We start from the raw sequence: 19384 nt of genomic DNA, 5'->3' as shown, positions 1-19384 counted from the left end.
GTTATAGGGTCGGCCCCCAAAAATAGGGTAGGTCGGGTTACCGTAACCACACCTATTTTTTTTTTTAGGCCTTATGTCTATGATGGTGTGAAGAAAATTAGTTATGATTTATACTATTATTATTTAGACTTGAGACTGAATAGCAAAAGGCGAAGTGTATGTTTTGTGGTGTGAATTGAAACAAAATGAAAAGTGTAAATATCTGGGAAATTGTGGTTTTAAAGACTTCGTTATTTCTTGATTGTTATTTACTATTATTTTGAAGTGAATAGCAAAACGCTGTATTTGAAATTAGCATGGGATTTATATAATTTTTTTAACTCCATAAGGACGGATAACTCCTATATGTGGTTAGGCAAATGAGGCTAATTAGTATGGAAGAAACACTCATTTTTGCCCCTTGGGGCATTCAAGGCAACAAACAACCACATACATCTGATTTATAATTTAGTGAGACATAAAAAGCTGTATGATAATTTTGTAGTGATTGAAAAAAAAGGATACGTTTGCAGGGCCGGACTAGGCTAAGAGGAGGGGGGGGGGTTGCTAGAGGTGGTCTAGGGGGATATCCCCCCTGGCGGCAGTGGCGGATCAGTTCATTTTATGGGGGGAGGGGGGTTCAAAAGTATATTGTGAAGATATGGGTGTGAAGGCGCGAAGCGCCGAGCCGACGGCGCGAAGCGCCTAGCTTGCTAGGGGGGTCCGGGGGCATGCCCCCCCGGAAAATTTTGAAAAAAGGATGCAAAATGGTGCAATCTGGTGCATTCTGAGGATGATCATTACCAGTTTCAGGCAGCAGATTTTGTCACTGATAATAACCCCCAAAATTGAAACTCAATGTAAAATAAAGAAATGCATACCTCATTCAATATTTTTATATTTTTATATTTATAAGGTGGGTCCGGACACCCTAGAACCCCTCCCCCCCCCTCGTCCGCCCCTGGGCGGGGTCAAAGGGGCAGAGCCCCTTGTGGGGGTCAGGGGGCGAAGCCCCCTGAAGCTGATGGGTAGGTCATATTCTGAGATAAGAAAATGGTCGCTCCTTGCATGAAACGGCATAAAATAAGCAATAATAAAAAATGTTTTAAATAAGTAAGGTACATGTTCAGGCAAGGGGGGGGGGGGGGGGTTGCGCAACCCCCATAACCCCCCCGGTAGTCCGGCCCTGGTTTCAGATTGTTGGCAGGGGTGAGCAAAAGTGTGACCGACTCAGCGCAGACTTTTCTCTATTTGGTGTTTAACGTCGTTTTCAACCACGAAGGTTTTATTGCGACGGGGACTCAGCGCATAGATGATCGAAGAGATTGCTTCGTTGTCTATCAGTGTTGTGACGAGCGTTGCCAAATTGTAACGAGTACATATGTGTGTAGTTGTGGTGTGTGTGTGTTTGCGCGTTGGTTTGGATTATGGGTGTAATTTGTAAAACATATGTGACAGTTATAATGGAGTTCACATCAGTGAGGTTAGTTTGAAATGGAACACACGCACGTTTTTGAAAAAACAATATGAAATTTTGAACCATGAGATCTTCATTAAATAATAAATTGAACATCAGCAAAACATCAAAGCAATTATTGATAAGGTTTGAAAAGCTTGACTTACCATGTTCTTTCTTTCTTTATTTGGTGTTTAACGTCGTTTTCAACCACGAAGGTTATATCGCGACGGCTTACTATGTTATTGTTAAATAGTGGATTGAAGGCTGAAAACGCCATTTACAAATTACATCTCAGATGGGGAGGGCGGGTAGGGGGAGTGCTGAAAGTGTGGATGAGAATTAAAAAAAAAATGCTGAGTGACAACAGGGAGGTTAAAGGCTGCCCTTTTCGTAGCGTTCATTAATTAATTCCTATTGTTTACATGTGCCAATAATGTTATAAAACTGTACCTAAGGGGATATAATAACGATTGGCTGTAGCTTTCGAACACAGAAAAAATTATTTCAGTATTGCAATGCAAAGTGGTTTTGATAGTGTCGAATGTAAACAGAACAGTCTCAAAGTGAAAGTGGATGTTTTCCGGAAATTGCAAAGTTAACAAGAATACAGAAAAGCGCGCTTTCCTGCTTAGCACAATACGCTACCGCGCTAATCTGGCGTGTCAATAATATCACTACGTTTTGGACGTGCAAGGTGAGCGATTTCCTTCACGCGGGGATTGACGACGCTGTACCGTCTGTTTTGACGGTCTAAAAATAGCCCAACCTCTGCTTTGAGACCCATGTTCACCACCGCCCTCAGCTAATTCAAGAAATCACCCCCTCCTGCTAGGTACACGTGCACTCAAGTTAACCTCTGCTTTGACCTGTGTGCCAATTCCTCCGAAAGCGGCGTATGGCTGCCTAAATGGCGGGGTAAAAACGGTCATACACGTAAAAGCCGTGGGAGTTTAAGCCCATGAACGAACAAACAAACCTGTGTGCCAAGAGTCAGATGAGAGAGAGAGAAAGCGAGAGCGAGAGAGACACACACACACACACACATACACACACACACACACACACACACACACACACACACACACACACACACACACACTAATAGACAGAGACAGACATATATAAAGACAGAAGCGGAGAGACTCAGAGGGAGACACAGACAAACTGACATACATACAGAGAGAGAAAAAAAAAATGTAACTGATCTCGTGAGAACGGTTGAGGCCTTGCAAGGTTTTGACGGCAACAATAATTATTGTAGTTCTCTAAGACTTTATTTCTGTTTGATTTGTAATATGTTGGGAAGACATATTTATCAATTGATCAACAAAATAAAACATAATACAAAACGACACAACATTGTTAAAATCATTATTGACCAACGTTGAACGTTTACGAAGGCCTCAATCTTCCCGCGCCGTAGACCAGATTAATAGGTGCTTGATTTTGGTATTTTGATTTTACATAACATTAAACCTTTCTTGGGGTTCATGGTCATGGCAACAGCCATAATAATATTATATCATGTATAATATTACATTTCAGCATATGTGAATTACATGTCATCATACCAAACGGTCTTTGTCGCTGCCCTACACGCCACCAGGCGTGAAAGGCAGTAAGTAAGTAAATACCAAACGGTCATACATTTTTATTCCCACATCATTCTGATTGATCACAACCAAACCTACTATCAGTGGACACATCCAAATGCAAGCGCCTGTTCTTGACAACTTGCCACTGATCTAAAAATATAGACCAGTGCAACTTGCTGGGTCCTTTGCCGCCACAGACACGCTTTGGCCTGTAGGTAAAATGTACAATGTATTTTCTGATTTGTGCACAAAAGCTTTTTTTCTTTTTCTTTTTTTTAACATAACAATGTTTAATGTCACTGTATGTTTGAAAGACCATGGTCACATTTGTAAAACAAAAAATGTTAAATTAGAAAATAAATAACATTTTGGTTCATGATTTTTTCCTACACCTGTGCTGAAAATAAGAAATGAAAATGTCGGTATATAAGTCACTCAAATGCAGTATAGAATGAATGGTTTGAGTTTGTTGCGGTTGACCCTGCACAGTTCGACCAATGATGTTTTTGTTGAACAATTTTGCCGTCAACCCTCCCATAGGGTGACGTATTTCACAACTTCCTGTGTTACACAAACTCAGTGATAACCAATTTTGCCTTCACCCCTCCCATAGGGTGACGGATTTCACAACTTTCTACTGATGAACAATGTTGCCTTCACCCCTCCCATAGCGTGACGGATGTCACAACTTCCTGTGTACACAAACTGATGACGTATTTCACAACAAAATGGCGCTGCCCATGGTCAACCTCGAAACTATCCTTATGATTGGGGGCCTCCTGGCCCCCATAACAAAGACCAACAGACATGCAGGACCCCACACCCTTTCATCGGGCGATTCACGCTTGTCGAAGAGAAAAACAGGTTGGCAAAGAAGAAACAAACACTCTCTGACATTTTGCGGGGATATTGTCAAATACCGTATCAATATTTGACATCTCTGCCAGTCATGTTAAGTCTTACCGCCGGATTTCTTTGTCAGAATAAATTGATTGAGCTGCTTTCGTGGGTAACAGCAAAGCTTGGGATATTCTGTGTTTGAGGCTCTTTGTGTGCGGTTTGTTTGCTGCAGTTGAATGACTGTAGGTTTGCAGGACAGGAAACTGTCATCATGTTAAAAGATCGCCTCGCCCGAACAAGGCAGCATTGTGAAATGGTGTTTGGAGATATAAAAGAGAGAGAGAGAGAGAGAGAGAGAGAGAGAGAGAGAGAGAGAGAGAGAGAGAGAGAGAGAGAGAGAGAGAGAGAGAGAGAGAGAGAGAGAGAGAGAGAGAGAGAGAGAGAGAGAGAGGAGCAGGAGGCTAGTCTCTAAACGTAATTTTTAAGTAAGATAGTCGAAAGAAACTAATGTCATCATTCACATCGTCAATAGTATACTCACAATTGGTATTGACGCATCGTAGGCGGTAGGTTCCATGGTAGGAGATCCCGACATGTTTGCTGATCACAAGATATTCTTCGAGGACAAGAAAAATAAAACAAAACTCCTGAACACACAAAAACACTCACAACACGCACTTAAACACACGACGCTGAAGAAATTGTTCCCAAGCCGACAGATCCGTAAAATCACATCACTATTACTTGAACACACACAAGGAGGTCACTTGAAACGTGCACGTGAAAGACGTGGAACTGAAAGGCACTTTATCAGCTTGGCTGGAATCGGTCCTGACACTGTCTGGGGGTCCTATCGACTGCCAATCACGCCACTTAGTCACTTCCAGTGGCTCCGTAACGATTGCAGACATGCGCATGTTGCTTTTGAAGTCGGCGCGTTTTCAGCGTCCCACGACAGAAGAAGCTGAGCGTCAGTGCTGAGGCTAGGAGACTGAACACCACTGGAGGTACGCGTAATTCCGTGGAGAGTGTCTTGGCGTCTCATGTTTCTCGTGATTATTCTATTGAATAATTGTTCTTGCGAATTCTCATGCACACACGCTGCCTTTGTGAAACTCAATGGAATGTTCACTTGAAATTATGGTGACATTTCTATGAAGTGTTTTTTTTCTTTCTTCAGAATCTAGGTTGTTAAGCTGCAAATTACAAACCCCAAAAGACGATTTAAGACAAGTACTATAATTTAAGACGTCTCATTAAACTGTCCAGGTAAAACCCTTATTACCACAGAACTATTCTTTCCGAAAAAAAATCATCATTTAAAGATACCTTCCTTCCCAAGTTATCCATCCTGTAATCTAAACCACCACAGGCATGTCAACGGGTTTTTTTTAACGGAAAGAGCATTCTTGCACTTTGACACATACCAAAAACCAATAGCCTGGTTGCTTCCGGGGTATTGTGGGATATATATCTTATTTTTTTGCTGAATTAATTTTGCAGATTGACCTGGGTGTAAGTACAAAAATTAATTCAGCGAAAAACTTCCACTCTAAATAAATTGTATGAGTCCAAGTGGAAGGACGCTCTTTTACTCCATGTAAAACCTGGACCTGTGGTATTTTACACGATGGTTTACATGAGAAGGAGGATGTCTTAAAAGACTAGTATAATTATCGATACTGAAACTGGTTGAAGCCAGCAGAACCAAACGAAAGGCGCAGGTCTTTTGAAAACCCATAGTCCATCGAAAAGTGAAAAGTTTTTCAGAAGTTCTTCTCATCGACAAGACAAGTCGCTCTGGACCCTTTCAGACTTCGACCCAGAAGAGTTTGTCACGCCATTGCGTGGGCCAGCAACTGCATATTTCCCTCTCTCTTGAACGTTTGACTCCAACTTTGGAAAGTAAGAAATCCATCTTGTAATCTCTCGGGGCAAAAACCACTTTTCCTTCACTCTAGATCCAGACTTTGAGTTAATTGTGACACAGCAGAGGACGAGGAGAGGAGATCGAGGGAGGGGGTGCAAAGGAGGAACAGCTTCTCTTTCCATTTCAAGACTGAACGAAAAACACGAACACTACTACCTCCAATTCAATCGATGACCTTCTCCTATTGGTCAAACATTTGATTAAGTTAAACGCAGCTGGAGGAGAAAAACAAGTTCAAACACGTGAGCCAATGACGCACGTTAATTTTTCCCCTTCAAGGTTAAGCGTCCAAAACACAAAAATCTCACTCCAAACTCCTTCCATTGAACGAAAAACATGAACAATACAACCTCCAATTAAATCGATGACCTTCTCCTATTGTTCAAACATTTGATTAAATTAAACGCAGCTAGAGGAGAAAACAAGTCGCGTAAGGCGAAATTACTACATTTAGTCAAGCTGTCGAACTCACAGAATGAAACTGAACGCACTGCTTTTTTCACCAAGACCACATACTCGTAGTTTCGTCAGTCCATCGTTCGTGGAAAAGGCAGTGAAATTGACAAGCCATGCAGAATAGTGCGGTAGTGGTCGCGCTGAGCAGGATAACACGCTTTTCTGTATGTCTATTCTTTTTAGCTTACTGAGTTTGTTTTTAATCCAAACATATCATATCTATATGTTTTTGGAATCAGGGACCGACAAGGAATAAGATGAAATTGTTTTTAAATCGATTTCGGAAAATTAATTTTAATCATAATGTTCATATTTTTAATTTTCAGAGCTTGTTTGTAATTCAAATATAACATATGTATAGCTATTCTGATGATGGACACGTGGGGGAATTCGGGGGCTGTGATTGGATGGTCTCACACATCCCTTTTCCGATCATCAAAGCATAATGCAACGGAAGTCGGCCATTTTTGCCAATATCCAAAAAGCATATTGGCAATAACAAAGACGCATGGTTCCGGTACCACACGATGTTTCAATCGACAACAGCATACACTGACAACTTGAAATTCTTCTCGGGAATGTTTTTCAGCTTTACAAATGTCGATAGCATACCCTTTTCTGCTAACTTCCCGATGAAACAGGACTAAACCAATTATTTTCTGTCCCTAAACACCACAAAATGCCCTAAGTCGAAAGATGTAGTACAAACAGGGGAGTAAAACGGAACAGCCGTTTATGTGTGCCTGTGTGAGCTCAGTTGCCGGCTGACACAAACTTTCGCATTCGGCTTTTCTTATCTCGTAACTCCTAGTGCTAGGACTAGCTGCAGAATAGGGGCTGAATTGTTCGGATTGGTATACCAACATGATACTTTATACAGTTAAAAAGACATCTCTCAGGATCCAAATGCCAGGGAGGGGCAACTTCTAAATGGTCTATGAACGAAAATATGACCTGTTTAGTAAGCATACTGTACCCTCAAAACGCACTTTTGCAGAAGGTGAACATTCAAAACACCAGTTCTTTGTAACTAAGAGTTTAGTTTACCTTTGAATTAACATTTATGTTTGCCTGTACCATGTTTCCAACATCAGGACAATAAACACACTGCAGGGGCGGATCCAGGGGGGGTTTCTGGGGTTTCCGGACCCCCCCCCCCCCCCCGCAGCCTAAAAAAAAAAGTATTAAAAAAAATACATTTAAAAATAAAGAGAAACTGAAGGCTCAAATTGCACCAGATTCCTCCATTTTCCTTGATTTTTATCAACATTTTCCGGGGGGGCATGCCCCCGGGCCCCCCTAGGAGCTGGCCTTTGTCTTCTAAATGACGGTTTCGGAAGGTAGTTGGGTAATTTGCTGGCTCAGGTTGCACCAGATCGGTCAATTTTCCTTTTATTGGTAATCTAATTTGTCTTCTTAAATTTACTTTTTGAAGGTGTATTAGGGGAAGTTTCTTGGCTCAGATTGCACAAGATTGCTCCATTTTCGCGCCCACAACTAAACGCTTCGCGTCGTCGAATTGTCCCTTTAAGAAATTTGGAAACCCCCATGATGTGATCCGCCCCTGCACTGGCTATTGACGTTTTATAATTATATACACATGAATCGGTTTTCTTTTCAAGAACGGTACCGTCTAGTAACAATCGCAAGCTTGCACATTGACTATTAAAATTATGCAAATGACAAATATATTCTTGCTAGTTGCTATCTTTTTGGAATGGGTTCATGATTCTGCTTTATTTTAAAGCAAAGACAGATGACACTACGACACTACATACTGATGTAAAACATACTGTCCGGTCAATTGTCTACAGATAAATTCTCAACAAGGTTGTAGAGGCCCTCCTATTTACAAAATTAATACTGTACGCGAAGCTGTATTTCTACTATTTGTTAACAAAGAAATGCATTTCATGCATAATGCCAGAGTTTGAAAAAGAAACCTGTAAACATAGTTTCTTCTATATCCATAGCGATTTACTCACATAACCGGTTCATGAATTCAGTCTTTCAGTCACGCTGGCATTTGCCATCACAGAAGCAAAGAGCAGTGCAGGGGACACCCGCTGTGGCACAGCTATACGGACCTCTACAACCTTTCTTGCAGCTGCATTTTACTAGTTCAGAGCAGATCTTAGATGCATCTGGAAGTGATGTCCAAACAGGCGAATAAGTTCCATCAACTTCTTCCCAGCCCCAGCTTGCAGGATCTGGAATCTCTGGCTGCGGAATGAGAGCTTCCTTCCAGATGATCTTTGCGTGTGTTCAAGAAGAGCAGCTTGAGTGGGTGGGGTGTTTTCCAGCATGCGCCCTTTCTTCGTGAACAGGTGTTTTCTGGCATGGTTCACCTTGTCGGAAACACTGGTCTTGTCGAACATCAACGAGACAAAGCGCTCAATCTGGCTGAACTTGTCCGGTGATGCAAGCACCCAAAGGAACAGCTGTGAATTCTGGATCAGACATCCACACTTTCCAGCATCTCTTCTTACTGACACCAAAGAAAGATGACACAGTGTCGCAGCCAGTCAGAGAATGAAACATCAGAGGTGCTGCTGATTACTCTGGGCGTAGTCGTGAATAGGCAGAAGACGATAGTGGGATCCAGCACAAATGCAACCCACAGGTTTTCCTGGAGGGAATGGTAGTGAGCTGTTGCAAGCACCACTACATCAGTGTCTAAATTCCTGATCATGACGTCAGTGTGATTCATTCTGGCCAGATCAGAACAGTGTACAACCAGTCTGGTGTCAGCCTCTACGTGTGAACAAGGGGACAGCCTGGCTCTTTGGTCCTCACTAATGTCACTAGAACTAACAAAGTCCACACCTTGTGTTGCAATGACCACTTTCCCGTCTTCCTTGACGAGCTTCAGATTTTCAGACAGGATGAAAGAGCTCTTCTTTGTTTTGACTGTTTCGTAGGAATTCTGGCCAGTTGCGTGGCAGAGCAACGTCTCCTTTCACTCTTCTCCTCATGCCAGAGCCTCGTTTCTTCCTCACTGATGACTTCAGACTGTTGTCGCGGTAACAGTCCCAAACAATGTCAACGCGATCAGCGTTAGACAGGCACATCAGGACATATGCTAAAAAGACAGAATCACTGTACTCTTGGAATCTTTGTGCTTGGCGTGGCTTCAGAATGTGCACCAGCGCAGCACCATCAATGAGAACAGCTGATACTTGTGGTTCAGTGAGTACTGGGTCATGAGTTTTCTCAAAACAGTGCAGGAGATCGCTTTTGTTGCCGTGGCGCAATTCTCCAGAATCTGAGATTGATGGAGGGAATGACTGGTTTTTGTGCTGAAAGAATTCATCAAGGTCTTCTCCTCTAGCCTGACATCCAACATACAATCTTGCAAACAAACCACAGTTGGTCTTGGCTGTCTTCAGCTTCAGATTCTTGGTCATCTGAGTAGACTTGTTCTGATTTCTGAAAAGGGCTACTCTGTTAAGGTGAATTGGGTCTGACAGTGGCTTTGACCTTTGCAGCAGCCAGTCAGCTAGTTTCAACCAGCTCAATCTGGCCGAATTATCTTATCATGGCTTACCCGTGAAGTGCAAAACCCTCGTCTGGCCATGTGAGCCAGTCCCAACCTCGTGAGACGTGACTTGTTGTCAACTTGAGGGTCAATCTTCAAAGCAGCTTCCCGAATATGTGACTCAAGCTGGTATGTAGAACCTCCAGAAAGATTTCCAGTTTTGCCACAGTTAAACATACAGGTCTCTTTCTTGTGGAAAAACTTGCCCACTCTCTCTGCGTGATCTCTTTCCTGTCTCGCCTTCATCTTTTTCAGATTCATCATGCATGCCGTCTCTTTTCAGCTCTGTCCAACATTCTTTGGTTGTAGTTAGCACGGCAGTTCTTGTGCCACCTAGCTCCATGTTTGGCTAACGAAGACGCAATCCCTGACTCATCATTGAATTTGTCTATTTTCAGTGATGACTGAAACGCTCCAACTGCTTTAAAACCTTTTAAGTGTCTCTCTGCTGTGCTGTAGCTTTCTTCAGTGGGATTTATCAGCTTTTCTGTTGTGTCCTTCTGGCAAAAGATGCACAGGCTCCAGTCCATGTGTTTATTTACGCCGCTTGCAATGTCTTCACTGCTTCAGTCTGAACACACACCGTTAAGTAACGTGTTAGATATACACATTATCTAGGTCCCTGGGCTCACCTGTATATCACCAAAGCTTTGGTGTGTTCCCTGGTCAATTCAAGGTTATTATTTACCTTCTTTTGTCTCTATTTGGGAGCACCTACAAATATAGCCTAACCCGAAGGTTCCAAAATATGATTTTTGGCTCATTTTTCAACCATTTATTTATTTTTTCACTTAAAGGCATTAAAAAGACAACAACAACCCAATAATATGGATTTATTATGTTTATTCAGTCTTATATTATAGTTTATATGTGTTAAAACGCCCAACCTGTGTGTTTGACATTGTTCGCGACTAGGCACTCCGTTGCCTAGCAACCAAATTTACCAGAGGACAAAAATTGCTTGCCCCCCCTGGAATTTACATTCTTTAGATGTCTTCTAACAGCACACCAAATTATATGTTGGTATACACATTTGAACAATCGTTTCAACTGGGGGCCCCACTATCCACACTAAATACCCCACTTCCCCTCTGAAGTATTGATGTACAACCCATGGCACTAACATTCATGTAGTCGTTTATAACTGAGGTTGAAAAATTCGCTTCATGACGAGAAAAGTATAAATGCCATTCACCCAAACTGAAAACTTCGCTGCCGTCTGCTCGCGTTGTACGGATTAGCTGTTCTCTTCTCCTCCCCTTGCTGCGTTGATGTTGTGTTTTGGTCTTCTTCATAAGTAGTCTTGTTCAAAATTAAAAAAAACTCAAAACTTCTTTTTGTTGTATACGAATGAACTAATAAAAAGCTGTTTAACAGCTGTGTTGTCAAATCGAGTTGTTTTTTTCAAAGTCAGTGTGGCACCTGCGCAAAACTAATGCGCATAAGAAACGGCGTCTGCTATCAAAACCTGAGATCAACGCATCGACGCAAAAACTGTCATTTTGTAAGTTTGGAACAACAAATCAAGGTCAAAACAGCTTTTTCATCGCTATTGTATTTTCAGCGTAGCAATAGGGTCCGATATTTAGACTCGAACAAGTATAATGCGACTCGTCTTCGACTCGTCGGCATTATACTTGTCTCGTCTAAATATCGGACCCTATTGCTACGCTAGAAACACAATAGCTGTTAATGATTTTGGAATCAGAAAATGACAAAGAATAAGATGAAATTATTTTTGGATCGTTTAAAAAAAAAATTTTTTAATTACAAGTTTCAGTTTCTGATTTTTAATGACCAAACTCATTCATTAGTTTTTAGGCCACCAAGCTGAAATGCAATACCAAAGTCCGGCCTTTGTCAAAGATTGCTTTGCCAAAATGTCAATCAATTTGATTGAAAAATGAGGGTGTGACAGTACCGCCTCAACTTTTACAAAAAGCCGGATATGACGTCATCAGAGGTATTTATCGAAAAAATGAGAAAAAAAAGTCCGGGGATATCATTCCCAGGAACTATCATGTCAAATTTCATAAAGATCGGTCCAGTAGTTTAGTCTGAATCGCTCTACACACACACACGCACAGACAGACAGACAGACAGACAGACAGAGACACACACACACACACACACACACACACACACACACACACACATACACCACGACCCTCGTCTCGATTCCCCCTCTATGTTAAAACATTTAGTCAAAACTTGACTAAATGTAAAAACCAAGTCCAAACACATGAACCAAAGACGCACGTAAATTTTGTCCCCTTTAAGGTTAAATGTCCAAAACACAAGTGTCTCACTCCAAACTTTGAGCACTTAGCCTTTCCGCCAAACATTTTAAACACACATTTCGAAATGGAAAAAACAAGTAACTCGATCTGTAAGGCGTTAGATTCGTTTTTACGACCGTTCCAACCAACGAAAAAACGACGCCTGCCACTACGAAAGAGCACGCAAATCTTCTTCAAACACTCAACTCAAACGCGGAGGTGTAAAAACAAGTTGCATCATGCCTCCAAGCAACAGAAATCTCTCTCTCTCTCTCTCTCTCTCTCTCTCTCTCTCTCTCTCTCTCTCTCTCTCTCTCTCTCTTTCTCTCTCTCTCTCTCTCTCTCTCTCTCTCTCTCTCTTTCTTTGCCCACCACCTCCATCTCTACACCTATGCCACTGTCCCCCTTTCGTTACGCCCACCCAACGCCCCCTTTTTCCAATCGAATAGAAGCAACAAAAAGCCAAGGCAGCTGCCACCCCAAAAAAGTTCAAGTGTAGCACAGGAGATCAACTCAATTCAGATTGGTCAGCACTTGAAGTGTCCCAGAAATTCCAAAAAGGCAGCTTCAAAAAAAGAATGTCCTTTTTCACCCTCTGCCTCTGGAACTGAATCGTTGCTCAATTCATTCGCAAACAGTGCGTGGTTGCAAGGCAGGGTGTTGTCTTGGAAAACATCGATGAATTTTTCATGGTTTCTTTCAAAGGGGGCTCATTACCCTGAACAAGCCAAAGGCACGTTTGTCCTCAGAGCCGTCGACGTTTCTACTCTCCCTTCCTACATTTGGAGTTCCACAACTGCTTTGACAACTCAGTCCTTTCATTTTTCAGTTCATTCAAAAGTCGTCTGATCTTATAACGAGCATTTCTCAAGTCGTCTAAATACAGAAACGACCTCAAACGTAACCTTTTCATTTGTCACACAATCCTGAAACTGTCTAAACACAGCTACGTCCGCATTAAGCACTGCTGTCGTTAAAAATGCATTGATTCCGCATGATGCGCATGCATCAAGCGATCTTCCAATCAACTAAACATAGAAAATCCCCGAACTGCGGGAAACTAACGAAGCAAAGAAGCTCCCACAACAACATCCGGGACCCCAAATTATGACGTAATTTCTTCCCGAAAAGTGTCAAAACGGGTCAATACAACATGGCGAGAATCGTTAAAGTGAAGTTTATCAAGGAATTGCCTTGCGACTGAGAGATCCCCATGAGCCACTGACTGGGCCTGAACTCAACCCACAACTCACTGATGACATATAAACGTCTTTCGGGTTGTGCGAAGACGGTCGTTGGATGCTGTAGTAATTCAAATGACTACCTCTTCCAGAGAGTGTCGGTTTGCTCAGTCTCAGTCTCAGTTCAGTCTCTCTGTCTCTCTGTCTCTCTGTCTCTCTCTCTCTCTCTCTCTCTCTCTCTCTCTCTCTCTCTCTCTCTCTCTCTCTCTCTCTCTCTCTCTCTCTCTCTCTCTCTCTCGAGACTGAAAATTAAACAAACGCCTCAAACTAACCTTAGAATATATTTTCTCTGAAGTTATAAAGTATACAATACATACACAGACTCAGATACGAACTGTGATTAAAAATAATACTTCACAGATTCTGTTTCAAAAGTAAAAGCTTCACTTCAAACACCCAGATAAAACAGAAGACATGGGTCGCGCAAGGGACGTAATCCCAAACATGTTGCCATTTTAACTACTGCAGCGTGTGCTCCCTCCGCGGGCCGCTAAACCATCCCAGTAGGGAATGAAGAGGTGATCGATAAAGGCCGTCTTGAAAAAAGAAACTTTCAAATACAACACCGTTAGTTCCTTCCATTGCCCGTCATTAAACATTCAGCAGAAGCTGCCGTTCAACTTCCCTCAGAACGTTCTGGAGAAGCCTGCAACGTATTTCCCGAAAAACGTACATCGTTTTGAAAATATAAAAGGTCACAGCGGCGTTTCTTTAGCTGGTTCTTACAAAATCGATGCTTACCACAAAAGTTTGTACAAAATCAATCACTGACACGCCAACCGCGGGAGGATTTTCCTTTTTTTTATTTTTTTTTTATTCTCTTTTTGTACATTTTTTTTTACATGTATATGCTGTACATTACAGGACATCACCTAACCAAAAGGACAGAATCATATAACAGAAAAACACACTTGGACAATTACAACATACATGGGGTGGGAGGATGGAATGGGGAGGGGGGGATGTTCAGTGGTTTGGTGGTCGCATTATCAAAAGGTTTTAGGAACGAAAAAACCTAAGGGTTACATCAAAACGTGCATATACAGGCGCCAATCCTTGTAGAATTTATCTACTGTATTATTCACAACTGCGTTATACTTTTCACAAATAAATCTTTGCTTAAAGTTTCTACTAAATGTCTGAAAATGAGGGGTCTTTTTGTTCATTTTGGAAATATATACATGGTGTTTGGCACAGATTAATAACACATCAAAAGCTTTATCGGTGACTACATTGTTCGCCACTCCAAGAAGAACCAGTTCTTTAGACAGTTTTAAATTGTTGCAATGGGTGCAGTTCGCCTTTAGCCAATTTACAAATTCTATCCAAAAAGTCTGCACTTTATCACACTCCCAAAACATATGTAAAAGGGTTTCTTCATTTCTACCACAAAATGTACACAATGACGTATCCACAATTTTTCGCAAAAATAGAAACCTTTCTGTGGGCAAAATTCTGTACAATAATCGGTACTGGAACCATCTCAGACAAGTGTCTTTTGTTGTTTTAAAAACATGTTGAAAAATAGCCTTCTTATCTAACAAACAGTCTAAAGATTCAGACCATTTTTCGATACATTTTGGGACCGTAGTATGTTCAATCAGTTTTTTGTAAATAAGTTGTGTCTTACCTTTACAAATACATTTCCACACAATGGGCTCTGTCATAATGAAATGTTTATCAAATTCTAAGCCGATTTTTCTCTGATATTTCTTAACAGCCTGGATTACACCTTGATACAATACAAAATCGCCTCGCACATTTGGATATTTGATTTTAAACGCATTATAGGATAAGTATCCATTTTGTCCCAAAATATGACCAATCTGAGCTATTCCATTGTCGATCCAATTTTGAATGTACACTGTCTTTTTATCTCTCCGAATATTAACATTATAATGTAAACATTCTGATACAAAATCGTTAAAGGTTATAGGGTCACATTTTCCATGTAGTTTCTTATAATGTTTAAAAACATTGGTCCAAAACGGGTTTTCCATTCTCTGCATCAAAACATTTGCAAATTCCTCTCCTCTCATATTAATTGTTGTAACAGATGGACATGCTTTAAACAATAATCTTGATATTAATCCAGTAAGGCCATCAACTCTTTTTAACCAAACGATTTTTAGAGATGACAGAAAACTTTTCACGTCAACCATCTTTAATCCTCCATCTTCATAGGGTTGGGTGACCGTACTTCTTTTAATTTTATCTCTTTTTCCATCCCAAAGAAATTTGAAAAACATATTATTTAACTCCATCATAAACTGTTCGTCTGGATCAGGTAAATTAGTAAACAAATGTGTCAATTTGGAAATAGCCAAGGTTTTTAGGACTGTTATTTTACCAAAAGGTGTCAGGTTCCTTCTGGTCCATGAATTCAGAAGTTTTTGAATTTCCTTTAACTTATTTCTATAGTTAAGAAAAACAACCTCAGATATATTCACCGAAAAAATAACGCCAAGTGCTTTAAAATTATCCGGGTTCCAGGTAAAATTCATATCAGGCAAAAATCTTCTTTTGCTAAACTTTAAAGGTCCTAACCAAACTACAATTGTTTTATCATAGTTCATTCTCAGACCTGACAGTGAAGCAAAATGTTGTAACACTTTTATACTTTCGCAAAAAGATTGCTCTGTACCATCAGGATTTTCCTACTCATAACTCACAAGTTTTCCATGGCAGCGTTTCAAAGTAAAGCTAAAGATCCCGTCACAGTCGACTTGATCAATACACAACCCCGCCGAATTTTGCTCGTAGTATATATCCGTTGTATTGACACTGACGGTTAGCGAAACATATAATTACATTTCCCATGAAACAAAGCGGGTTGATTCAAACAAGCACAGACATCCAATGATTCACAAACCGTGGCTGTAGTCTCTTAGCAACTCTTGCATTGGAGTCTCAATGACACGAAAGCTTGACAGACTGAGTACACCCAGATCGCTCAACGTCACAAACCGTGTCTGTGGTCCATTATTGCGGAACTTATGTCTTCAGGTTTCACCGTGACACACCAGTTTGAAAAAAGTAAACACAAATATCCTAATTCACAAACCGTGACTGGGATCCCCGAGGAACGGCTTACGCAGGTAAACGCTGATGACTACAAGAGGCGAACTTGCACCAGTGATCATTGCACCAAAAACTGCGCAGCGATCTTTTATCATGAACAGAATCCCAATATCCGCGAAGGAAGTTTTATTGGTTACACCCATCCGCACTTTCGCACCAAGAAGAGCGAAGTTGTATACATTTTGACCAAGAACGTCTTTCGGGTCTTTCGAAGTAAGAACCACTGCAGGCAAGGTGACTTTCACCCGATAACCACCTGACAGAAACAAAACCACACACACAAAAACTTGACGCCGCAGATGACGATTCAAAGAGAAGTCTACCAAGCGTCAAGTCACACAGTACTGAGCGATATACATACAGACACGGGATGCGGAGCGCACAGATTCGCCTGGCACGTCCAACACACCATGAAAACCCAATCAGCGATCTATGCTGCCTCTTGCCTTCCCACCCTCCCTCTCCTCCCCCTGGCCTCTTCCTTCCTCTCTATCCCCCTGCCCCTTCTCCTCCTCGTTCCAACTCGCCTTCGCACTCGCGGGTAGTAAAGAAGAGTCTCCCTGGGCCCACTATCAGGAGCAATACGTCTGGCCTGTTTCACTCCGCCGACATTGTTTTTGACTTAGCTCGCATTTGCACAAAGATAATCAACTCGGGGGCTTCTTCGACTCGGGGAACCGTCGACTCGCGCCTAGGGCGGGTTCGCACCGTGCTGAGCAGAAACAGTGAAAGGAGCAGAAAGATCAAGAGCGAAGCTGCTTTAGGTTCTTCTCTATGCCCTGAGGCTTGGTGTGTATTACTGTGTGTTAGTTTGGATCAGGCTCTGATGATGTTTACGCTGCTATGGTAACGATGCCGTGAAGGTACCACCTCAGACTTTCGTTTTTTCCTCTCCAGGTAGTACATGCAAAAGGCGACGTCATTCATGGATTATTCAATTAGAATCTAAGTATTATAGCCCTCTTGTCACACACAAACACACACACACACACACACACACACACACACACACACACGCAAACACACACACACACACACACACACACACACACACCAACACACACTCACATCACAAACCTATATGGGAGGAAAAAGACCAAAAAGACCAAAAATAAAACCCACACTTTTAGGTCATTGCACCGACCAAAGTGTATCTGTACCCCAAGCCTGCTTCACAATAATACAAACTGCACAAAAACATTGCCTGCACCCACATAATAATAATAATAATAATGCAAACTTTTATAGCGCTATTCTAGAAAAATGTCTACTCTTAGCGCTTTACAATACATACATCGACAAGCATACTATACACGCACAGGCAAAGAAACCGACCAAACATAACCAACAAACTATACATGCACAGGCAAAGAAAGCGACCAAACATACAATACACGCACAGGCAAGATATCCCTCACTATATAACAAACTCAACAGCTTTCCAGTTAAACCAATTCAGTTCATTGACCTTTTGTCCTATTGCAGCTTCCACGATGATAACTGCATCGCAAGGCTCTGTTTTCAGCAAGCCAGACCGATGTTTTGTTTCACAATACATGGTGTGATTGCAAGCTCCTCTGTCTTCTGCCACATGTTTATCTGGACATTCAAACCAAGTGAAGCCAGCGCGTAGCAAAGAAAAGCAATATATCCGGCCATGAGAAGATCGATAGAAAATGTACAGACGCTGTTACAAATTGAGACCCTCATTTCGTCGAAGAATGCTGACGTTTATTCTACAGTGAATCCCCCGAAAGCGGCGTATGGCTGCCTGAATATACACGTAAAAACCCACTCGTGCAAATTTGTGAGTGAACGTGGGAGTTTCAGCCCATGAGCGAAGAAGAAGAAGAAGAATTCTACAGTGAAGACGAAAGTCGAGGACATATACTGGTTCTTTCTTTATTCACACAAGGAAAAAAGTCAGTGATTGAAACAAAAAGAAAGAAAAGAAATACGTGTCTGTCACGCCATGTAGCCTTGTGCTCATCTCGTAGTTGGTCATCACAACTCTGACACATTTTTAATAGGATGACCACAAAAACAAACGTGCAGCGGCGGAAAAATAGCCTGTCGAGGGAAATGATTGGAGATTCTTTCTCCTCTCCAATTCTTTTTCCTCCATCAGTCCACTTCGAAATGGAAGGTCCATGGATCTAATCATTCCAAGAAATAAAGAAAACCCAGGGGTATTCTGTTCACACAGTACGGCAGTGCAATGACAAAAACAATGACGAGTCATTCAAGAAGGCCTAGAAGGCAAAATCTTGTAATGTTTCTCCCTTCAAATTATAACATTTAACCACTGGAAAAAAAACTGGAACAGTTAGCAATTGAATACCTAAACTCTCACATAGAAAATGTCTCACACCGTCAAAACTTTGCAATTGAAAACCTAAGCCATCACAAAGGGAATCTTCCCACCCGCAACATTCTGCAATATTACAACTTGACCTAAACCCCAACGAAGGGACTCCCCACACCAGCAAAAATGTGCAACTTAAACCCTAAACTCTCTCTAAAAAAAAAAGGGGGGGGGACTCCATACACTAGCGAAGCTGCGCAACTGAAAACTTCAACCCTCAGAAAGGGCCTCCCGACACCATGCAGTGCAACCTTGCAATTCAAACCCTAAAGCCTATCACAAGGACTCTCGACACATAAAAGAATGTTGCCATTAAACACCTTAACACACACAGTGACTCTCACATGAGTAAAATGTAGAGTTCAAACGCTTAACTATCACAAAGAGACTCCCTTCACCAGCAACATTTTTGAATTAAACACTTCAACCAACAAAGGGACTCTTCACATGAAGACCGTGATTTTGGACACTGTTCTTAAGAACAATACCTCAAAACCTGCAACGCCAGAGAAATCGTCAAAAACAACCTGCAACAAGGGAGACAATTTGGATATTTCAGCTCCCCTTATTTCCTTGATCACACCATTGGGATCACTCCCGCTAAAGGTCGATGGCTGCAGG

General features: G+C 41.6%; 1 protein-coding gene across 2 annotated transcripts in view; it reads right to left on the bottom strand.

The window, feature by feature from the left end:
* LOC138981530 (myogenesis-regulating glycosidase-like) overlaps positions 1–19384 on the bottom strand; it is a 124915-nt gene that overhangs the window by 40357 nt on the left and 65174 nt on the right. The window contains exon 1 of one of the 2 annotated variants that reach the window (XM_070354488.1): positions 4415–5059. The exons of the other annotated variant lie outside the window; for it this stretch is intronic. Coding sequence (XP_070210589.1) covers positions 4415–4468 — 54 coding nt within the window. The 5' untranslated portion in view covers positions 4469–5059. Of the gene's footprint in view, positions 1–4414; positions 5060–19384 lie in introns of those variants that run through there. 2 annotated transcript variants of the gene reach the window in all.

The sequence above is a fragment of the Littorina saxatilis genome, linkage group LG1, assembly GCF_037325665.1.
Source record: "Littorina saxatilis isolate snail1 linkage group LG1, US_GU_Lsax_2.0, whole genome shotgun sequence".
Classification (NCBI taxonomy): Eukaryota; Metazoa; Mollusca; class Gastropoda; order Littorinimorpha; family Littorinidae; genus Littorina; species Littorina saxatilis.
This window is presented reverse-complemented; position numbering and strand designations above follow the sequence as displayed.